At 35.8% G+C, this 19290-nt stretch overlaps 2 protein-coding genes across 4 annotated transcripts in view; one reads left to right on the top strand and one right to left on the bottom strand.

Annotated features, from left to right (window-relative positions):
• Positions 1-19290, bottom strand: part of LOC125649525 (polypeptide N-acetylgalactosaminyltransferase 13-like) — a 52571-nt gene that overhangs the window by 26801 nt on the left and 6480 nt on the right. The window contains exons 1-4 of one of the 3 annotated variants that reach the window (XM_048877094.2): positions 16518-16588; positions 15774-16149; positions 11892-12055; positions 10712-10889 (exon numbers count right to left, since the gene is read on the bottom strand). In XM_048877094.2, the coding sequence (XP_048733051.2) occupies positions 10712-10889; positions 11892-12055; positions 15774-16078 (647 nt within the window). In that variant the 5' untranslated portion in view covers positions 16079-16149; positions 16518-16588. Of the gene's footprint in view, positions 1-10711; positions 10890-11891; positions 12056-15773; positions 16150-16517; positions 16589-19290 lie in introns of those variants that run through there. The other 2 variants (XM_048877096.2, XM_056165562.1) reach the window with 2 other exon arrangements.
• The window catches only part of LOC125649527 (polypeptide N-acetylgalactosaminyltransferase 1-like), a 53227-nt gene continuing 38352 nt past the window's right edge, over positions 4416-19290 (top strand). Inside the window, exons 1-2 of the mRNA XM_048877101.2 lie at positions 4416-4507; positions 10715-10848. The gene's annotated coding sequence lies outside the window, so the exon portion shown is untranslated. The remainder of the gene's footprint in view (positions 4508-10714; positions 10849-19290) is intronic.

A 19290-nucleotide genomic window follows, 5' to 3' on the forward strand; every position in this document is an offset into this window, starting at 1 on the left:
CTGAAAGTTATTGGACTCTGTTTTGTCCCTCATGCAAGTATGTTAGATAATATTAAAGTACAGGTCAAGCCCGATACATTTTAATGAACCGTTTGTAATAAACGTATCGAATCGAAAATCGAGGCAATGAATCGAACATTGAATTGAGCGTTTACATTGAACAGTATCGATATTTCGGTAAATCGTTCAGCCCTAATGAAAGGCCATTGTTAAATCTAATAGTACATTCTCCATTCTATATAGCGTAACAGATGTACTCTTTACTTAATTGAAAACTGTCGATCAGTCATCACATTTTTATAGTCCTGACCTGAGATTACATCAAGAATCTTTCTAAACAAAGCTGAATTTTAAAAGTTGTGGCTGAGAACACGTGTATTTAAAAGACAATTTATAAAATAAATACACGAATAGTGAAGTACTGCCCTGTTTGAATACGAACTCCTACGCATACGTGACATTTTGATGTAGAAGTCAAGAAAAAGAGAACTCGGTCCTCCTATTTCGTTTATGGATTAAGCACCAAATGAACAGTTTTACACAAGTTCCTTCAGTCTTAAACTCATCGATGTTTTTATCTATAAATTCTTTTTCTTTGACATCTGAAAAGGTCAAGCGATTGTCTCTTGATTATGCATTACAGAGTGATCTATACAGTTGATATTGTAAACACAGATCAAAACATAAATACTTCTGCTTACAACAATTGGATGGGACAAGTTACCAGTATTCTATCATGTCGATGCCATATACAGCTTTAACTTTAATGCCACCCTCTATTTTGCTTTAATGAACGTAATGTGCACGTATTACATATATAATTGTACGCTTAGCAATATTGTTTATATAATTATAAGATTATATTCATGTACCTCATGTAGCATTGTGAATGGGTTGAGTGAATAAATAAATTAATGTTTAAAAAACTGTCAGAACTTCTCTATGGATTTCCTCTTTGACAACAACTCTTAGATCCTTGATTTGTCATTTTCGCATAACAAAGTCTCTAGGTTTACCATCCAGCGGTCGGCAGTTAGTATGGAGAACATGTTTCGTCCTCAGCGTTTAGAGACTGTTATATTATTTCTGTCAATAGCCAGGGATCAGCACAAAACGGCTATACACACTAATACTTTCCCAATTCTCTAATTTTGTACGCTGAATTTTTTAAATAAAATTTGCTGAAAATTTTACTGAAATTCATGTTTAACTTAGTATGTATTACATCTATTCTTAAATATACACCATTTCGTGCACTATCAAGATAGCCTTCCGCGCGGATCAGTAAATATACACCATTTCGTGCACTATCAAGATAGCCTTCCGCGCGGATCAGTAAATATACACCATTTCGTGCACTATCAAGATAGCCTTCCGCGTGGATCAGTAAATATACACCATTTCGTGCACTATCAAGATAGCCTTCCGCGCGAATCAGTAAATATACACCATTTCGTGCACTATCAAGATAGCCTTCCGTGCGGATCAGTACAAGAGGTTGTTACGCATGACATTTATTAATATGAAGGAATTCGTGGTACTTATAGAGCGCTCACTTCGTAACCGGAAGGTCGTGAGTTCGAGAATTAATAATTTTACGTTTTCGAACAACTACATGTGTATTAATTAAAGGGACTGATAACAATTTTTCCTAAAATTTTGTTTTCCGTTTTAATGATCAAAATTTAGTCTAAATGTGCTTAAAAGGTTTCATATATAAGGTTTTATTATATAGCTAATAAATAGTCTAATATAAAATCTGCGTAAAATCTAGGCCCGAGTCTTGTTTACATAACACAGAGTTAAGGCTAAAATATTGCTCTTATCCTTGCATTACGAAGGTCCAAATTTTGGTTGTCAACTTTAATTAAATGAGTTATATTTTAAATGTTTAACATCAAAAGTGAAAAATATTTTTCTTCTTCAAAAAATGTGAACAATTCCCTTGAAGCATTTACTCTATTTCCTCAACTTTCTGTATGATAAAGATTTTAAAAAAAAAATATCAATATCTTGCTTTATATCGTATCTCATTACTAACTAGTAAATCAGTAATCCATAAAAACTGTAATGAGATATCTGACATCTGTGCCTACAAATACATCACACTTCGTAAATAAGAGACTGGTCTCAAAGGATTTTTTTAACGAAAGCTATAGGTCCATGGGCCACAAAGCTCACCTTGTTAATATGACGATAAAATCTCAAACATTGATTGATTGTTTGAGGTTCAAATTCCCGTCCAGAAATGTTCACTAATTTTATGACCATCTATTGATGAAGTATCACACATTCAAACAAATAGTATGATGGGCTCTCTGCGTCATTCAGCAGTAAAGATACATATTGTGTCACCACCTACTATAACAGGGGTACTCCGGTTTTCTTCTCCGAAAAACTTTAAACTTTTAACGTTGAGTGTTCGGTGAAGGAATATTCGCGTTCTACTATAATAGATATATTCGCGTTATATCATATAAGACATATTCACCTTCTATCATATAGAATAATAATCTAATATTAACAGCAAACCAACAACTCAACTTTATGATAAACGGGATAAGTTCAGCTTCTTTCATAGTCAACTTCCCATATCTATGTAGCAATATTCCATTATCACCTGCATATGGTGTTTATGTCTCTCAACTGATTCGATACGCAGGAGCTTGTTCTGCGTATGATCAGTTTTTGAATCGAGACAGGCTACTGACGAACAAGTTGATGTTACAGTGATTTCAACAGTCTCATTTAAAGTCAGCATTTCGCAAATTCTATGGTCGTTATAATGATCTAGTTTGTCAATACCAACTATCATTGGATCAAATGCTGTCTGACTTGTTTCATACCGATTGTTAGGCCGTTCGTGGCACAGCGATTTTGACTGTGGATTAGCCCGTTTACCTGATCAAAACATAGGGCTCACGGCGGGAGTAACAGGTCCACTGGGGAGGCTTACTTCTCCTAGGCACCTGATCCCACCTCTGATATGTCCACACCCAAATCTTTATTTGTGTATTCCTTATACATGTAGTTGTTATGAGATTGATCATTATTCATTATCTTCAAACTCCATTCAAACGACATGACCTGCATATCAAATCGATAGATGATAACGTAGTTCTTGAGATGATTTTAATCCCCATATATATATATACCTATATGTATGTATTTGTGACATTCCTCTGTTATAAAGACATACCGAAACATAATACAATGTATATTCAATATCTAATCAGAATAAGTCCTTAGTACACTGTGTTTGTCGTAAGAGGCGACTAAATGGGGCGGTCCTTCGGAAAAGACCGAAAAATCGAAAAACCGAGGCTCCGTATCACAACAGGTGTGGCACAATAAAGCCTCCCTGCTCAGAGGTCGTAAGTGTCGAGTATGGGCTTAAATTTTGCAGTCCTTCACCGGTAACGATAACGTCTCCATATGAGTGAAAAATTCTCGAGAGAAACGTTAAACAATATTCAATCAATCAATCAATCCAACGAAGTTTTGAGAGGTCAGATGTTATATCGTAAGGGCAACGATAAGATAAAACTACGACCGAGGTGTATAACACGAATATATTAATAGCTTGGAAGTAAATGCTAGCTCATTATTTAGTTAGTAACATATCCAAAGCAACAGTTAGCTAGGTACATGTACGAATCTGCGTCATGTTCAAATTCTTCAACGTTTCCATACCCACCCCTTCTTTTACTTCGTCCCTATCGTAGCATCCTTTTCCAAAAATTACCTGCCTGTCTCAAATGCATACATAAATATGTATCCTACATGTAGTAATAATTAAAAAAAACTTTACTGGGAGGATCGTGATCAAATCTACTACGAAGCCCTTGTAAAAGTTTTAACTACTGTGACTAAGCATAGCAACGGGGGCCATAGATAAATCATGGATTTACACTACATGAGGATGATTTCAGTGTGATCTAACAGCCACTTTACATTGGCGATTGGTGAAGATGATTTTCAAAGAATTTTCTAACATATATTTCTATCTAAAACAGTTATACAATAAAATGTGTACAAGCAAGGTTTTTCTTTCCACTGAATGTGAATAAGTAACGGCCGGCGGATGTAAAACAGAAATAACATAGCATTCCCTGGTAGGATGGTATTGGAATAACGTGTGATTGCCCATTAATAATAGTCATCAAAATTATAGACCAGCAGATGTCTTTCAACGGAAAAATAGTCGATGTCATTGTGATTCATCTACATACAAATAACAAAAATCTTTAGAGGTTCAAAAAAATATTCATGGCTTCCAATCGACGTGCCTACAAGTAACTTTTTGTCCTCATGAAAGACTTCTAATTACATTGCGATACGCGCCCTCTTTCATCTTGAACGAACCATACGCACATTGTAATGAGGTAAAACGAGGCGAAAGGGTGACAATTTTCAGATGAGCTCTGAAGTTAGTGGCAGTACATTAAGTAGATATTCATACCGGCTTATTTCACTGTAGTCTATTGGACGGAATATAAACCTACAGGTAATTTTTTACCCTTACTCAATCTTTTACTGGCCCAATCTGACCCGGGTGGGAATATTTTATACAAATCTGCATGTACCTATAAGTGGTTGAGGATTTAATTTATTTTTCCAAACTGCGTAGATTTGATGTTGACTTTGAAGATTTGATGTCGACTGTGAAGATTTGATGTTGACTGTGTAGATTTGATGTTGACTGAGTAGATTTGTTGTTGACTGTGAAGATTTGATGTTGACTGTGTAGATTTGATGTTGACTGTGAAGATTTGATGTTGACTGTGAATATTTGATGTTGACTGTGAAGATTTGATGTTGACTGTGAAGATTTGATATCGACTGTGAAGATTTGATGTTGACTGAAGATTTGATGTTGACTGTGAAGATTTGATGTTGACTGTGTAGATTTGTTGTTGACTGAGTAGATTTGATGTTAACTGTGTAAATTTGTTGTTGACTGTGTAGATTTAATGTAGTTTCTGTGGAAACGAGGGGGTTATTTATATTCGGTCTTTCTATCCCCCTCGTTTCTGTCCAAGCCTTCATAAAGTATGTGGGAAATCAGTCGCGCTTCGGTTTGAATTTATTTCAGCTTACATTTGATGTGAATCGTTCGAAAACTTACATAAATCAATTCATGAATGATTTTGCCGCAAGGGAATACAATTGAAACCATTCAATTCCACACGAAAGCAACGATAATCGTCGTCATTTCAAACACAACAGCCTTTCACTGTCAAATTCGCCTCCATGATAAACAATGACTTCAGCGCATGCGTCACCTCATTTTGTAACACAGCTAGAGGCCCAAGAGGGATGAAATAATCGCACACAAATCTAACTTTTTCAGTTTATTTTTTCATTACAGGCATCGTATTTTTGTGAATGGACATATTTTTCTGAATTTGGAAATACAGAAAACAATATATATAAAAAGGAAGTTGTTACATAAATTATTCTAAATGTTTGTTGAAATGAAAAATAGAAGAAAATGTAAGTAATTTATATGTAATCGCAAGTTCGATATTGTCTGAAATAAATGCGCATATTGTTTTTGCTGTGCTATTTGTTTTGAAAAATGGCATTGTTGTAACAAAAACAAAAAAAGAAGAAGAAAGAAACAAATAATAATAATAAAAGAAAGAAAAAAGATAAACAGAAGTGTTGAAATGTATGGGATTAAATATTGTTTGATTGATCTCGACCATAATATCAGGCGCGAATATAGATTTTCAAAGAGGATGAACCAGAGGATCTGTTGACTGTTGTTGATACCATGATATGTGTTTTGTACAGTGTACTTATTTTTTATCGTATGCTTGCAGCTTTATAAGTTAGTTACCGATTAAAACATCCTTTTAAAAAGAATTAGATATGACAAACGTTTATATTTACAATGTTCATTGATTAAAATTAATGTTTAATATATGACAAAAAACTTAATTCACTTAGTCTTCATCAACACCCCCTCCCCCTTATAACAAAATTTGATGATGTTGAAAATAATAATCAGTGTACATGAATATCGATGTCGGATTGCATAAAATTGCAGGAGGTTCTACCCCCCCCCCCCCCCCATAAATATTTAAAATTAAGTTTTGATCCAGCATTGATGATTTTTCATTTTCCCTAAAAGAGTTCAATTGATTATTTCGGATGCATGTGAATGAATCTCTTTGTTAGATAATTAATGCTCAGTTTGATATTGGGGTTATCGTTCATTAATGACACTCCAGAAAGTCTCTCCTTGCCCATTGTGGAACGTAAAGTACATCTTTACAAGTAAGTGTTGAACTGAAAAGGACCTTTCTGGTTTGCAGTTGGTAACGGGTAAGGTGCAGCCGATGAAGAATTATAATTTCTGCAGGTTGGAAAATATCTTTATTGAATTCCGACAAGCATTCCACTTGGCATCAACTAAATCTACGACTGACCATTTCTGGTTCCAAGCGCTGACCTCGTGTTGGAGAGACGTGGGCGATTAAAAGTTATTTCCCCGCATAAATAAACTCTCTCTCTCCCACTCCAAAATCAAAAGGAGGATTGCAGCCCGTGCAACCTCCCCCCCCCCTCCCCCCCGTCGAGATCCGCCAACAAATGTTAAGTGGACTGAAATTAATCACCTTCATTGATTTGCAGTTTAACAGTCTGTATAAACAGATAAAGTTCTTCTGTCACAGGTTGTTGATCTGTCATTTGTTGTTTTTCAATTCATGGTATGAAATTCCCTATGAGAAGATACAACCCCCCCCCCCCCCCCCTAAAAAAAAAGAAGGTATAATGAATAAATATAATAATAACAAAATATGAAAATAAAAAAGAATTGAATATAAAAAGGGGGAAATAGACACATGAGATGCGGTTCCTTTAATGATATTTAATCCCATTTCAGGAATGCAGTACACACTGCCCACTTTGCACCTTTGAGTGGTCTTTTAAAAATATTTTTTATTCCCAATTACATTTTTTTTTATACTTTTTTTGTTTCCAGTAATTCATTATTTTTATATTCAGAAGAATAAGTCCATTCACAGATATGAAATGGGAAATGCAATACGTGTGATGAGAAATAAACTGGAAAAAGTTAGATTTGTGTGCGATTTACTAATTGTAACTCATTTCACCCCTCTTGGGCCTCAAGCTGTTTTACAAAATGAGGTGACGCATGCGCTGAAGTCATTGTTTATCATGGAGGCGAATTTGACAGTGAAAGGCTGTTGTGTTTGAAATGACGACGATTATCGTTGCTTTCGTGTGGAATTGAATGGTTTCAATTGTATTCCCTTGCGGCAAAATCATTCATGAATTGATTTATGTAAGTTTTCGAACGATTCACATCAAATGTAAGCTGAAATAAATTCAAACCGAAGCGCGACTGATTTCCCACATACTTTATGAAGGCTTGGACAAAAACGAGGGGGATAGAAAGACCGAATATAAATAACCCCCTCGTTTCCACAGAAACTAGATTTAATGTTGACCGTGTAGCGTTTTAATTGCTCAGATGACAGTTTTGCTCGACGTTATTATAAGGTATATTTTAACAGATTTCTGAATCGAATCTATACTACAAGAGAATGGATAGGACTCGGTCAAAATTGTAAAACTGTATGTCAGATTATTTTAAGATCTTTTCCTAAATATTTCATTTAAACAATACCTATTCAATAAATTGATGGGATTGGGCAACAGGCTTAGCCTATATGAGCCCTCTGCCTACATGTAAATATTTGAATCGTTTCTGTGGCCAAGTCCTAATCTGGGGTCATGGTTTCAAAAAACTGCATGACGATGTTCGCATTTTATTTTTGACATTCTGACAAATTGTGTACAAACCCTTATTATGGCTAGTCCTGACCACATGGGTGAAGATTTCAACGACTTGGATCTACAATATATTTCATCATTTTCCATTGATTTACAGACACCACGAGTTACAGGTTAAATGTCAAAGTTGGGATCCGGGCTAGAATAGGTCCTCAGTACCCCTTGCTTGTCGTAGAAGGCGACCAAATGGAGCAGTCCTTCGGATGAGACCGTAAAAACCGATGTCCCGTGTCACAGCAGGTGTGGCACGATAAAATCCCTCCCTGCTCAAAGGCCATAAGCGCCGAGCATAGGCCGAAATTTTGCAGCCCTTCACCGGCAGTCTCCATATGAGTGAAATATTCTCGAGAGGGACGTTAAACAATATTCAATCAATCAATCAAAGTTTGATTTATCCTTTGCGCTCAGACTAAGATTTGTCGAAAAAATCTTAAACTTAGGTTGGAGGTGTTTTTTTATTTGAACATTTAAAATATGAGTAAAACCCCAGACTTGAATCCGAATTTGGACTTAAGTCCCCCCCCCCCCTGAAATCCAGTCGTAGACCAACAAGTATTGCGGGTTCCTTATCGCTACAACGCCTACAGTAAAGGACATACCATTCGTTTCTCAATAATAATACTGTATGTAGTTTTAATTTCGCGGTACTAAAAGTTCGCGGTTTTTCATATTGGTCTAATTGCGGTGGTTTTCTTTTCGCGGAATTCAAATTTTATGACATGTTCAAAACGTATTGTTTCACACTTGCAAAATGATTGCGGTTGTTTTAATTTCGCGGGAAAATCCCCGACCGCGAACATATCGAAATCAAAACCACCACAATAATTTCCCCATCTACAGTATATAATTTTCCGACATTTCACAATTCACTTGCATTCAATCTCCTTTCTACAAAACATCTTGAGGTATATCATCATTGTTGGCACATATTGATTGTTCCTGAAGTAAAATTGTAAAGTCAGCTCTTATGTATTACAGAAGGCTGTATATACATGGACATTACAAAGTAATCGACTCCCCCCCCCATTTATCTCCCTTCTTTGCTACAATGACTTCACACAAGAAGTAGTAGCGGAATAAAACCATCTAATGTTAATTAGACTATAATGTTAATTAGGCTAAAGAAATAATTTTTGAGAGAATATCATAAACGTTGGGTATGGTTTAACTTTTTCGGATCTCATAAGAAGGGATCCACGAAGATTAATAACGAGGCTTCCCCCTTCTGTATATAACTTTAAACGACGTACTGGGGCTCCGCCCCTACCCCGGGGTTACTTTACTTAAATACGCCATAAAGAATGTTGATAAAGTCAGATAAACAAATAAAATTTCGTGTTACAAGAAAAATCAAATTATTGGTTCTTAAAAAAAGATATTATTTTGCTTTTAAAAACAACCATTGTATTTCACTTTCTTATATCGTGTACATGTACTTTTATAAGGGGGTATAACCCTTCTTCTTCTTTTTTTTTTATACAATTGTGAAAGCTCTTGACCAAAGAATGCTTTGTACCAAATTTGAATGAAATTGATTCAGTGGTTCTAGATAAATCGAAAATGTTAATACAATTAACAACATATGATGACCATAGGTCAGATGAGCATAACGACATCCACTAAATACTCCACAAAGCAGGACATCCCCTACGCTACATAACATTCTCAAAATCACCCTCCAAACATCTTGTAATTTGACCTAAAACAATAAAAAGACCGGTTTTTTACAAGAAAGGAACCACGAAGGCGTAACTGAAATTGGATATGAGATACACTTACACGTTAGAAAACAACGAAATTCAGAGTTCCCCTTCCAATGTCCTTGACCTTTTACACTTAACCTTGAAAACTGATAGAAATCTGGAGCATGTTATAACACGGCATAGATACATGTAAGTTTCACTGACGTAGAATGCAAGCAATATTCAAAACACTAGATAAGTGTAAAGGTAATTAGACAATCCCTTTCTAATGACCTTCACCGTTGTGAAAAATCAACAGGAACCCATATGTTATCCAAAGTTTCATTTCTACGTTACATTCAAAACTCAAATAAGAAGTGTTACTTAAATCTTGTATAGAATGGAATATCTCATCTAGTGACCTTCAAATGCCATGAGTAATCTTGAAAAATAATATGAGACAACAACTCTATAGAAGGTACCATTACTAAACATTTCACGATAAAACTTGGATAAATAATGCAAGTTCAATCTACATGTAGGTTACACAAGGCCGAACTAAATAATACAAGAACATACGAAAAGACAAGTCCTGATATCCTCGCCGCAGGGTTAAGCGTGTACAGGAGATAACACCTTCCACATATAATTAAAATCGTACAGGTGAGCTATATTGGAGACATCACTTTCCCCGGAAACCTTCATTAAGTCTAACAATTGATCCATTTTATTGAAAGCATTCACTTCATATGAGACAATTAAACAATTAACATTTTGTTTATTCTATGGTCGTTTTATATGTAATGATCTTATTTGCAAATACATATACAACCTGTCATTTGGTCAAATGTTGCCTGGCGTGTTTCATACCGATTGTTAGGCCGTTCTTTTACACACTGATTTTGACTACGTATTACTCCGTTTACATGATCAAGACAGAAGGCTCACATCGGGTGTGACCGGCCAACAGGGGATTAAGCCAGGGGTCCGTGTTTGCCCAACTCTTTATTTTGTATTCTTTATGGAATTTATGAGATTGTTCACTGATCATTATCTTCACTTTCCATTAATGAGTTATAGTGTATTTGGTTTACACAATACCATTAGCTAACAATGCACTCCTAACAATGAATTAACACATTTTCAGTGCTGTGTTTTACTGCCGAACAACAAGAATTAAAAACTACTTTGAATTTTACCAGTTATAGTTGACCTCCATGTGACTGTCTAGAAACACCACGACCTCCGAGTTGACCTCAGAGACCCCGTGTAGTCTGGCCTTAACAAGGCCCTGACGTTCGTCCAATCGGAGATAAGTTATAGGAGAACTGCCAAGGTAAGTCTTTAGAAAATTAGTTCCTTGTCGAGTTTCGCGTTCTAAAAAATCAAATTTGGCAAAAATAAATGCGTTGTAATATTCATTATACAGCGAAAACTGCCTAATCCGACATCACTGTAATCCGTTTCACTGGTCATTTCAACCTTTATTTTCATTCTTAATTTTATTGTTCATTACACTGTGTATTCCGACAAAATATTTGTCTCCCAGTGCATGTCGGATTAATAATGTTTCACTGTACCATCTTTATCAGTAAGAATTATTGTATTTATCATTTTGGGGTAATCGATAACACTTCGGTAATTCATACTTGACTAAAAACCTTGTCTTGCAAATATCGTGATGATTTTGTTAATCTTGTAAGATACAGTGTATACACAACGGAAATGCATTATACATTGACGTGTAAGTGTACATGTACAACTCCACTTAGTCAGTAAAAAATAGTATATCATATCAATCCACGCTAAATTACATACATGTATTTACAATGTAAAACATTCCTAACCTGCTGGTATTGCCCACCGGGATCTTCTAAATTACATGTATCTATATGTATAAAAATTCCTACCCGTACTGGCGTCATCCATCAGGATCTTCTAAATTACATGTATCTATATGTACAAAAATTCCTACCCGTGCTGGAATCGCCCACCAGAATCTTCTAAATTACATGTATCTATATGTACAAAAATTCCTATCCGTACTGGCGTCTCCCACCAGGATCTCCTAAATTACATGTATCTATAATATATGTGCAAAAATTCCTACCCGTACTGGCATCGCCCACCAGGATCTTCTGAATTACATGTATCTATATGTACAAAAATTCCTACCCGTAGTGGCGTCGTCCACCAGGGTCTTCTAAATTACATGTATCTATATGTACAAAAATTCCTACCCGTACTGGCGTCGTCCACCAGGGTCTTCTAAATTACATGTATCTATATGTACAAAAATTCCTACCCGTACTGGCGTCGCCCACCAGGATCTTCTAAATTACATGTATCTATAATTAATATATGTACAAAAATTCCTACCCGTACTGGCGTCGTCCACCAGGATGATTTGATTCAGAAGGTGCTTTGGAGTTCGCTGTATAACAGAGTAGACAGTGCGAACTAACACAGAGGGCCATTCGTTGTGGTAAGTAATCACTACGCTGGTTAGGGGTAAATCCCTGGGCCATGTTCTACTGCTACAACTTCAAAACAAAACGAATATCAGGCAAGGGATTCAAATCAGGGACGGATCCAGGAATTGTTTAAAGGGGGAGTCTACAAAATGTACCATAAATTTCGGTTTTCAAAGGAGTGCCACGGTTCACCCTCAAAATGTGTGGGTTTTTTTTTTTTACCTTTTAAAAGCAAATGTTCAACTTCTGGAATCCCCCCTCTTGATCCGTCAATGCAAATACACGACACTGTTAAAAAATTCTGTTCTTACACAAAAACATTTTACTTTAGCTTGACACTGAATAAAAGTTGAACATTATGTTATGTTCTGTTGAACATTATGTTCTGTTCTGTTGAGCATTGTTATGTCATGTTGAACATTATGTTATGTTGAACATCATGTTTTGTTATGTTGAGCATTATGTTATGTTATGTTGAGCATCATGTTATGTTATGTTAAACATTATGCTATGTTCTGTTCTGTTGAACATTATGTTAGGTTCTGTTATTTCGAACATTATTTTATGTTATGTTGAGCATCATGTTATGTTATGTTGAACATTATGTTATATTCTGTAGTAGTGATTTTACTTCTCACAGTATGTTAGGTGCCCGAATATGAGAATATTTGTTATTGGTGGCGTCCTATCGTGTTGCTTACTATGATCATTTCAACAGGTATCACATGTATATTATTATAGAACCTTACCGAGCATATTAAATCTAATTATTTTTAACAAAATATTCACTATTGACAAACTTCAAATAAGGAAAATTAATATCTTATCTCTCTTATTCATACATTTATTAAACAAAGTAATCGATTTAATCATTTATCTAGTATTGTATGAAGTCCGTAATAGCTCCAAGTGACTGAAAATTTTAAACCGTCTGTACTTTCATTTTAATATCAGGCATTTTCATCGGTGCCACTAACTACCCACATTGACATCATTATTATCAATCGTCGAACACCTGTGATAATGTGATTTAGTTAAAAATAGACATAAGACATTTGTATATTTATAAAGACTTGTTATTAGCATAATTTATGTACTATAATGAATCAATATTGATAAATATTAGTATTTGAGTCTCTAAATCGTTATGGGCCCTTCCATCTCTTTTGGGTAATTACATGTAGTCGTAACTACCGTTAATGGTTGGGATTGTGAAAGTACAGACGGTTTAAAAAATTTCAGTCACTTGGAGCTATTACGGACTTCATTTTATGAATTGGGGTAAGAAATTCATTTTAGAAATGATATTTTATGCTGCACATTCTATTTGATAGCTTGTTGCAATGCTCAAACACTCTGTGTAGTCGTATAGTGTCAGGGCCCAGCTAAAAGTCAACCAAAAAATAATAGGCATTTTTCCGAGTTCATTTCTGCATATCTTGGGAAGTATACGGAATTTCGGGATGAACTTTGGTAGTCATGTAGATTGATTATGTATGAATAAATTAAAATACAAAGTAGAGTTTTATATCAATTAATTTATTGTTTTTACATCAGCTAACTTGGGTACCCTATGTTTAGAGTTCTATACCTTTACTCTTTATATAGTAAATTCGACCCCAAGCGATGCAATTGCCTGTGGTTTACATTGCATCAAACTTTAATTTCAGTTAAAAATCTAGAGGCAAATATAAAACGGGTACTATAAATATCACTGTAAACAATGCCGAATTATCCGAACAGTAAATTCGTGGACATGGCCGTTAATCACGTTTACTAAATTGCACTCACGTGTTTGCGAATGAGTGCGGAATATGCTTCAAGATTCAAGTTTAGGGTACTTTCAAAACATCAGATGTAAAAAGAAAATAAACATAGACTCTGGGTAATCAGTAGGCCGCGTGATGACGGGATAGGGTCATAACCACCTGACTATATTCTGCCTATGGTATTACGAATGTTCAAAAGTTTCACAGAGATGGGGCGATGTAGTAATTGATTGATTAAATATTGTTTTACGTCCCTCTAGAGTATTTTTCACATATATGAATGTAATTCTTGGTGTCATGTTTGACTCTAAGATGGATATGGAGAAACAAGTGAACTCTGTCAGCAGATCTTGTTATGCACAGTTGCGGCAAATAGGCCACATCAGAAAATATTTAACAACAGAAGCAACTAAATCTCTTGTGAACTCCCGAGTTCCATCAAGGTTAGATTACTGTAACGCTCTTCTGGTTTGTGTTCCAAAGACAGTCCTGAGCAAGCTCCAACATATTCAGAACATTGCCGCATGTCTCATATCCAGGACCTCTCGTTACAACCATATCACTACAATACTTAGAGAACTACACTATTTGCCTGTGCAGTATAGAACACAATATAAGATACTCATACTTACAAAGCCTTACATGATGAGTGTCAAATTTATATCAAACGATTACCAGAGGTATATAAGCCTTCCCGAAATCTTAGGTCTATAAAACAATCGATCACTCTAGTTCTTCCAAAAAGTCGAACCGTTACGTACGGGGATCAGTTCTTCAGAATTATAGCTCCAAAACTGTGGAATGCACTTCCAGAATATGTAAGGGACTGTAGAACACTGTGTGCGTTCAAAAAGTCACTGAAAACACATTTTTTTCATCAAGTTTTACAGGACTAGTTTCTATCATTTCAGTCATTCGTGTTTGCTGTTTCAGTGCATTAAGATTATCTTGTCTGTTTTGACTGTGTGTTTTAGTTTTCGAGTACCATTTTGTGATGTTTTATATATTAAAAAATCCTATGTTTTAATGTATTATAACTGAGACATTATATGCTGCGTGTGCGTGTGTGTATTTCATTATTATTATTTTAATACGCCCTGAAACTGATGTTTATTCTTATCTAGCATATTTATGGTATCTTGTGTTTTCATGTTTTAAATGTACAATCAGGATAGGTACAGCTACGGACTGTTTACATGTGATAACGCCTTTTATGTCATTGCTTTTTAATGTTTTATTTATTTTCTATGTATTATGTGTATAACATTCTGTAGTAAGGTATATATGCATTGTAAAGCACCTATGAGCGTATATAGTGTATGAAAAGGGTGCTATATAAATATGGTACATGTATTATTATTATATGGAGACGTCACCATTGCCAGTGAAGGGCTGCAAAAGTTAGGCCTATGCTCAGCGCTTACGGGCCTTTGAGCAGGGAGAGATCTTTATTGTGCCACACCTGCTGTAACATGGGATCTCGGGGTTTTTTCTGTCTCATCCACAGGACCACCCATTTTGTCGCCTCTTACTACAAACAAGGGGTACTGAGGGCCTATTCTAACCCGGATCCCCACGGTGTGGGGCATATTGTACAAAGTGTGTATCAAAATTAAAATTTTCGACGTAAATTGACAAATGAGTACAAGTCTTAGTCGAATCCATATATTACAATTTGTATGATTCTGGATATCTAAAAAAAAAAAAAAAAAAAAAATCAACATGGATCATGTTATCGAGTGTTTGATTTCACCTAATGCGTACGTATGGATTAATATAACAGGAAATATTTCAAAAGGGTTCATTCGGTACCCTATCTGACGCGAAAATGTTTGTACAGTCACCTAATGAGTCACGCACATTGTGGAACTTTATAAGAGATATCAGGACACATTACTGTGTGTAAAAGGGCTTAAAATACACACCAGGACTTGATAACCGACCCAATAGAACCCATCGATAAGGACACCTAACAGACGGTGAAATCAGTACAGTGAAGATTGCATACAAGACCTAACCTTAATGGCCTGGAATCAGGAACTGGGCGATTTACGGGGATTTCGTCACTGAGGTAGACGTTCATTTTAAATGTCCTCCGTGGGTCCACATGGTTCCACGAGATATTTGCCAGAATTTGCTCGATCGCAGATTCGTCGTGGTGTGAACGAGTGAAGAACACTGCGTCAGCTTGAATGGGGGTATATGTCCCTCCGTCGCCATGTGTGTGTTCCCGTTTCATCATTAGTAAAATATAGATGGCTACGGTGACAAGTGACAGCAGCAACAGCGCCCTCCTTTTGCGATATACATGTACTAGTCGCATTCTCCATTTTTTTTAACCCTCTCTGTTTAGTTTAGACGACATCAGTGGATTTTCTAAAGACTGCAGTATATCTATATTTGCAATATAAAAAAAGAAGTAAAATCTACACGATCTATCTATATATAGGGTACCCACCCATCCATCTATCAACATGAGTCATCGGTACATGCTAGCCTCTCGATGTTTTAAATGTATAAATATATTCTTTTTTTTTTTTTAAATGTCTTCCTGTACACAAACTATTTGTGAATAATTAATTTACAGGAAGACTATCTAATAGCCTTTAGATACACGTATTCATGTATCACGTCCAGGCTAGGCGTCTCTATCTCTCTCTCACATACACACATATATATTCACACATTTCATTAACTACCGACATAGATATTGGCCTACATAATTTTAAGAAAAAACGTAGGCACTGTGCAGGCTATCTTACTTTGATTTCAGGTGATCGTTGCTTTCATTTTCACTTCAGATCAAGACAGATAACTCTAATGTTTACAAGAACCGGCACGTGGTGAAACGAAAGAGAGACAACTCGTTTCACTGCATACCTTTCAGAAGAATTTTATTCATTGGATAAAAAAAAAGGTTAACTATTGATAGTGAAAAAGTTTATATTTTCCACAGATAACCAATTATTTAAATGGGAAGAAATGTTGTCAAGGGCAATAACTCCTACGCAGATATATATTTCCTCTATTGTATGTCTATTATACAATGTTTTCTCTAATATCTACAATTAATTTATACATAGGCCCTATTGATAAATAAGCAGTTTTCCTAAACTGCTGACATTAAAAAATTGTCATTTTAACAAATTTTTATCTATCTTTATTATTCTGTTGTACTAAAATCTGTGCTTTTCTGATGTTGACCGATATTAAAGGTGGCAACATACACATTTTCTTTGGTCATTAATTAGATTAAACTATTTTAATTGGAAATCAATACAGTGTTTCCGCTTTCAACTACCGATAGTCATAAGTCATATGAAGGTAAAACTACCACAAGAGAGGGCTACAGAAGTTTCTGAACTTCCTAATCCTTTTAATGTTTCTTCAATAAAATGAACGTCGGAACCCACGGGCTTTCTCTCCGTTAAAAAACTGCATTCAATGCAATTCAGTTTAACGGAGAGAAAACCCGTGGGTTCCGACGTTGCAATAAAATATGTTTAGTTCAATGTACAATATTGTCACGGTCGCTGTATAGCAGCTTCTCACCGGGCACATTTCTCATTGATCCTGGAACATGTTGAGGTGACATTTTCTTTACCATGCCACCGGGAGTGAGAGTGATGGCATGTTTTTTTTTTTAATTCTTTCTCTCCTTTGATTTTTATATTAAAAATGGAGGTCATGTTGGCACAATAGAGATTGCGGCCTTTCGCGCCATGCACAGCCTATAGTACTTAACCTAAGCGGCATGATCGAGGTCTCTGGATATGAAGTACACAAAATTTCAAATGTTCTATCATAAACCAACAAATAAATAAACCACATTTACATGTGTCACATTAGATGTATGTGTCTGTCAGGCTGATGTTTTAGAAATTTGATTACAAGATTAAAGATTGATTGTATACCATTTAACATTCCGCTCGAGAATATTTGACTTAATTAAATGGAGACGTCACCATTTCCGATGAAGGGCTGCAAAATTTACGTCTATGTTCAACGCTTACGGCCTTTGAGCAGGTAGGGATCTTTATCGTGTCACACCTGCTGTGACACGGGGCCTCAGTTTTGCGTCTTATCCGAAGGAGCGCCCTATTTAGTCGCCTCTTGCGATAAGCAAGGGGATACTGAGGACCTATTCTAACCCAGATCCCCACAGATATAACATTAAAGAAAGGAATTGAATCCTACGATTTACAGCGTAATTTGTCACACACCAATCATAAGCTTCTTTCCTTATACAATATACAACTATACAGTTTTATCAATCGGGAATATCACAAAAATAATCATTAGAATAGAGCACAAAGAAGTATAGCGCACTTGGTATGCAATTTTGCCTACATAAATACTTTTTTCTTGAATATCATTTTTTACAAGTAATTTGCTATACAATGTTAGTTTATACTTGTGTTTACCCCAATTACTCAATAAAGACATTTATATGTTGATAGTATCTTTATTTGATAAGCATAAACAACACCGTGATTACATAGAGTATATAGTAGATGTAATACAATGGGCCTAAAAATTTGTAAACTGTTGCAAAAGGCCACCCTAAACCGTAAATAAAACACTGAATTTTTTTTTTGCTTAAGTATGACTGTACATAACTGATTTTGACTACGGATAACTCCGTTGCCTGATCAGGACATAGGGCCCACGGCGGGTGTGACCGGTTGAAGTTACGACTTAAAGAAATGGAATTTAATAAGATTTTTCCAATTATCTTGTGTTTGCATCTTTCTGTTTGTCGGTATTCCTTGTTTTAGCTCATTTTGTAAAAGATTTTTAACCTTTTTATATAAAAAAAAAAAAAAAACACCCTGACGCTTTACAGGAATGTTCATGTGGTCTAAAGTTCTTCTTATCAGCAGTAAACGTTACCATGGGTTTGACACTAACTGTATGGTTAGTATAAACTAACGTGGAAGTGGGTGACACTATGGAAAATTTCGAATTATAGTACAAGAACGTACTACTAGCGGAAGTTCAGCGAGGATTTCCCTAATTGAATTAGGAAGGACTGTTTGGAGATTTAGTGTAGGTGTAGGCCAAGCCATCTTCGCGTGTGACAATCCACGGTATGTTTACCGTCCCTCTCGAGAATATTTCACTCATATGGAGACGTCACCATTACCGGTGAAGGGCTGCAAATTCTAAGCCTATGTTCGGCGCTTATGGCTTTGAGCACGGAAGGATCTTTATCGTGCCACTCCTGCTGTGACACGGGGCATCGGTCTTTGCGCTCGCATCCGAAAGACCGTCCCTTTTAATCACCTCTTACGACAAGCAAGGGGATACTGAGGACCTATTCTGACCCGGATCCCCGCGGGAATCTGCGCAATAGACGTTAAAATAATAATAATGCGATGTTTACACAATATGTGGGGGAGATATCTTATTGATTTGTATCTTTTTTGGTAACCTGAGCGAGATATAGATATATATTGGGCGATTTTTAAAAAAAATGTATTCAAGCTTTCCTGCGGTGTAGTCGCATATTCTAAGGCAGATGGATACATAGGG

This window comes from Ostrea edulis, chromosome 5 (assembly GCF_947568905.1).
Source record: "Ostrea edulis chromosome 5, xbOstEdul1.1, whole genome shotgun sequence".
Classification (NCBI taxonomy): domain Eukaryota; kingdom Metazoa; phylum Mollusca; class Bivalvia; order Ostreida; family Ostreidae; genus Ostrea; species Ostrea edulis.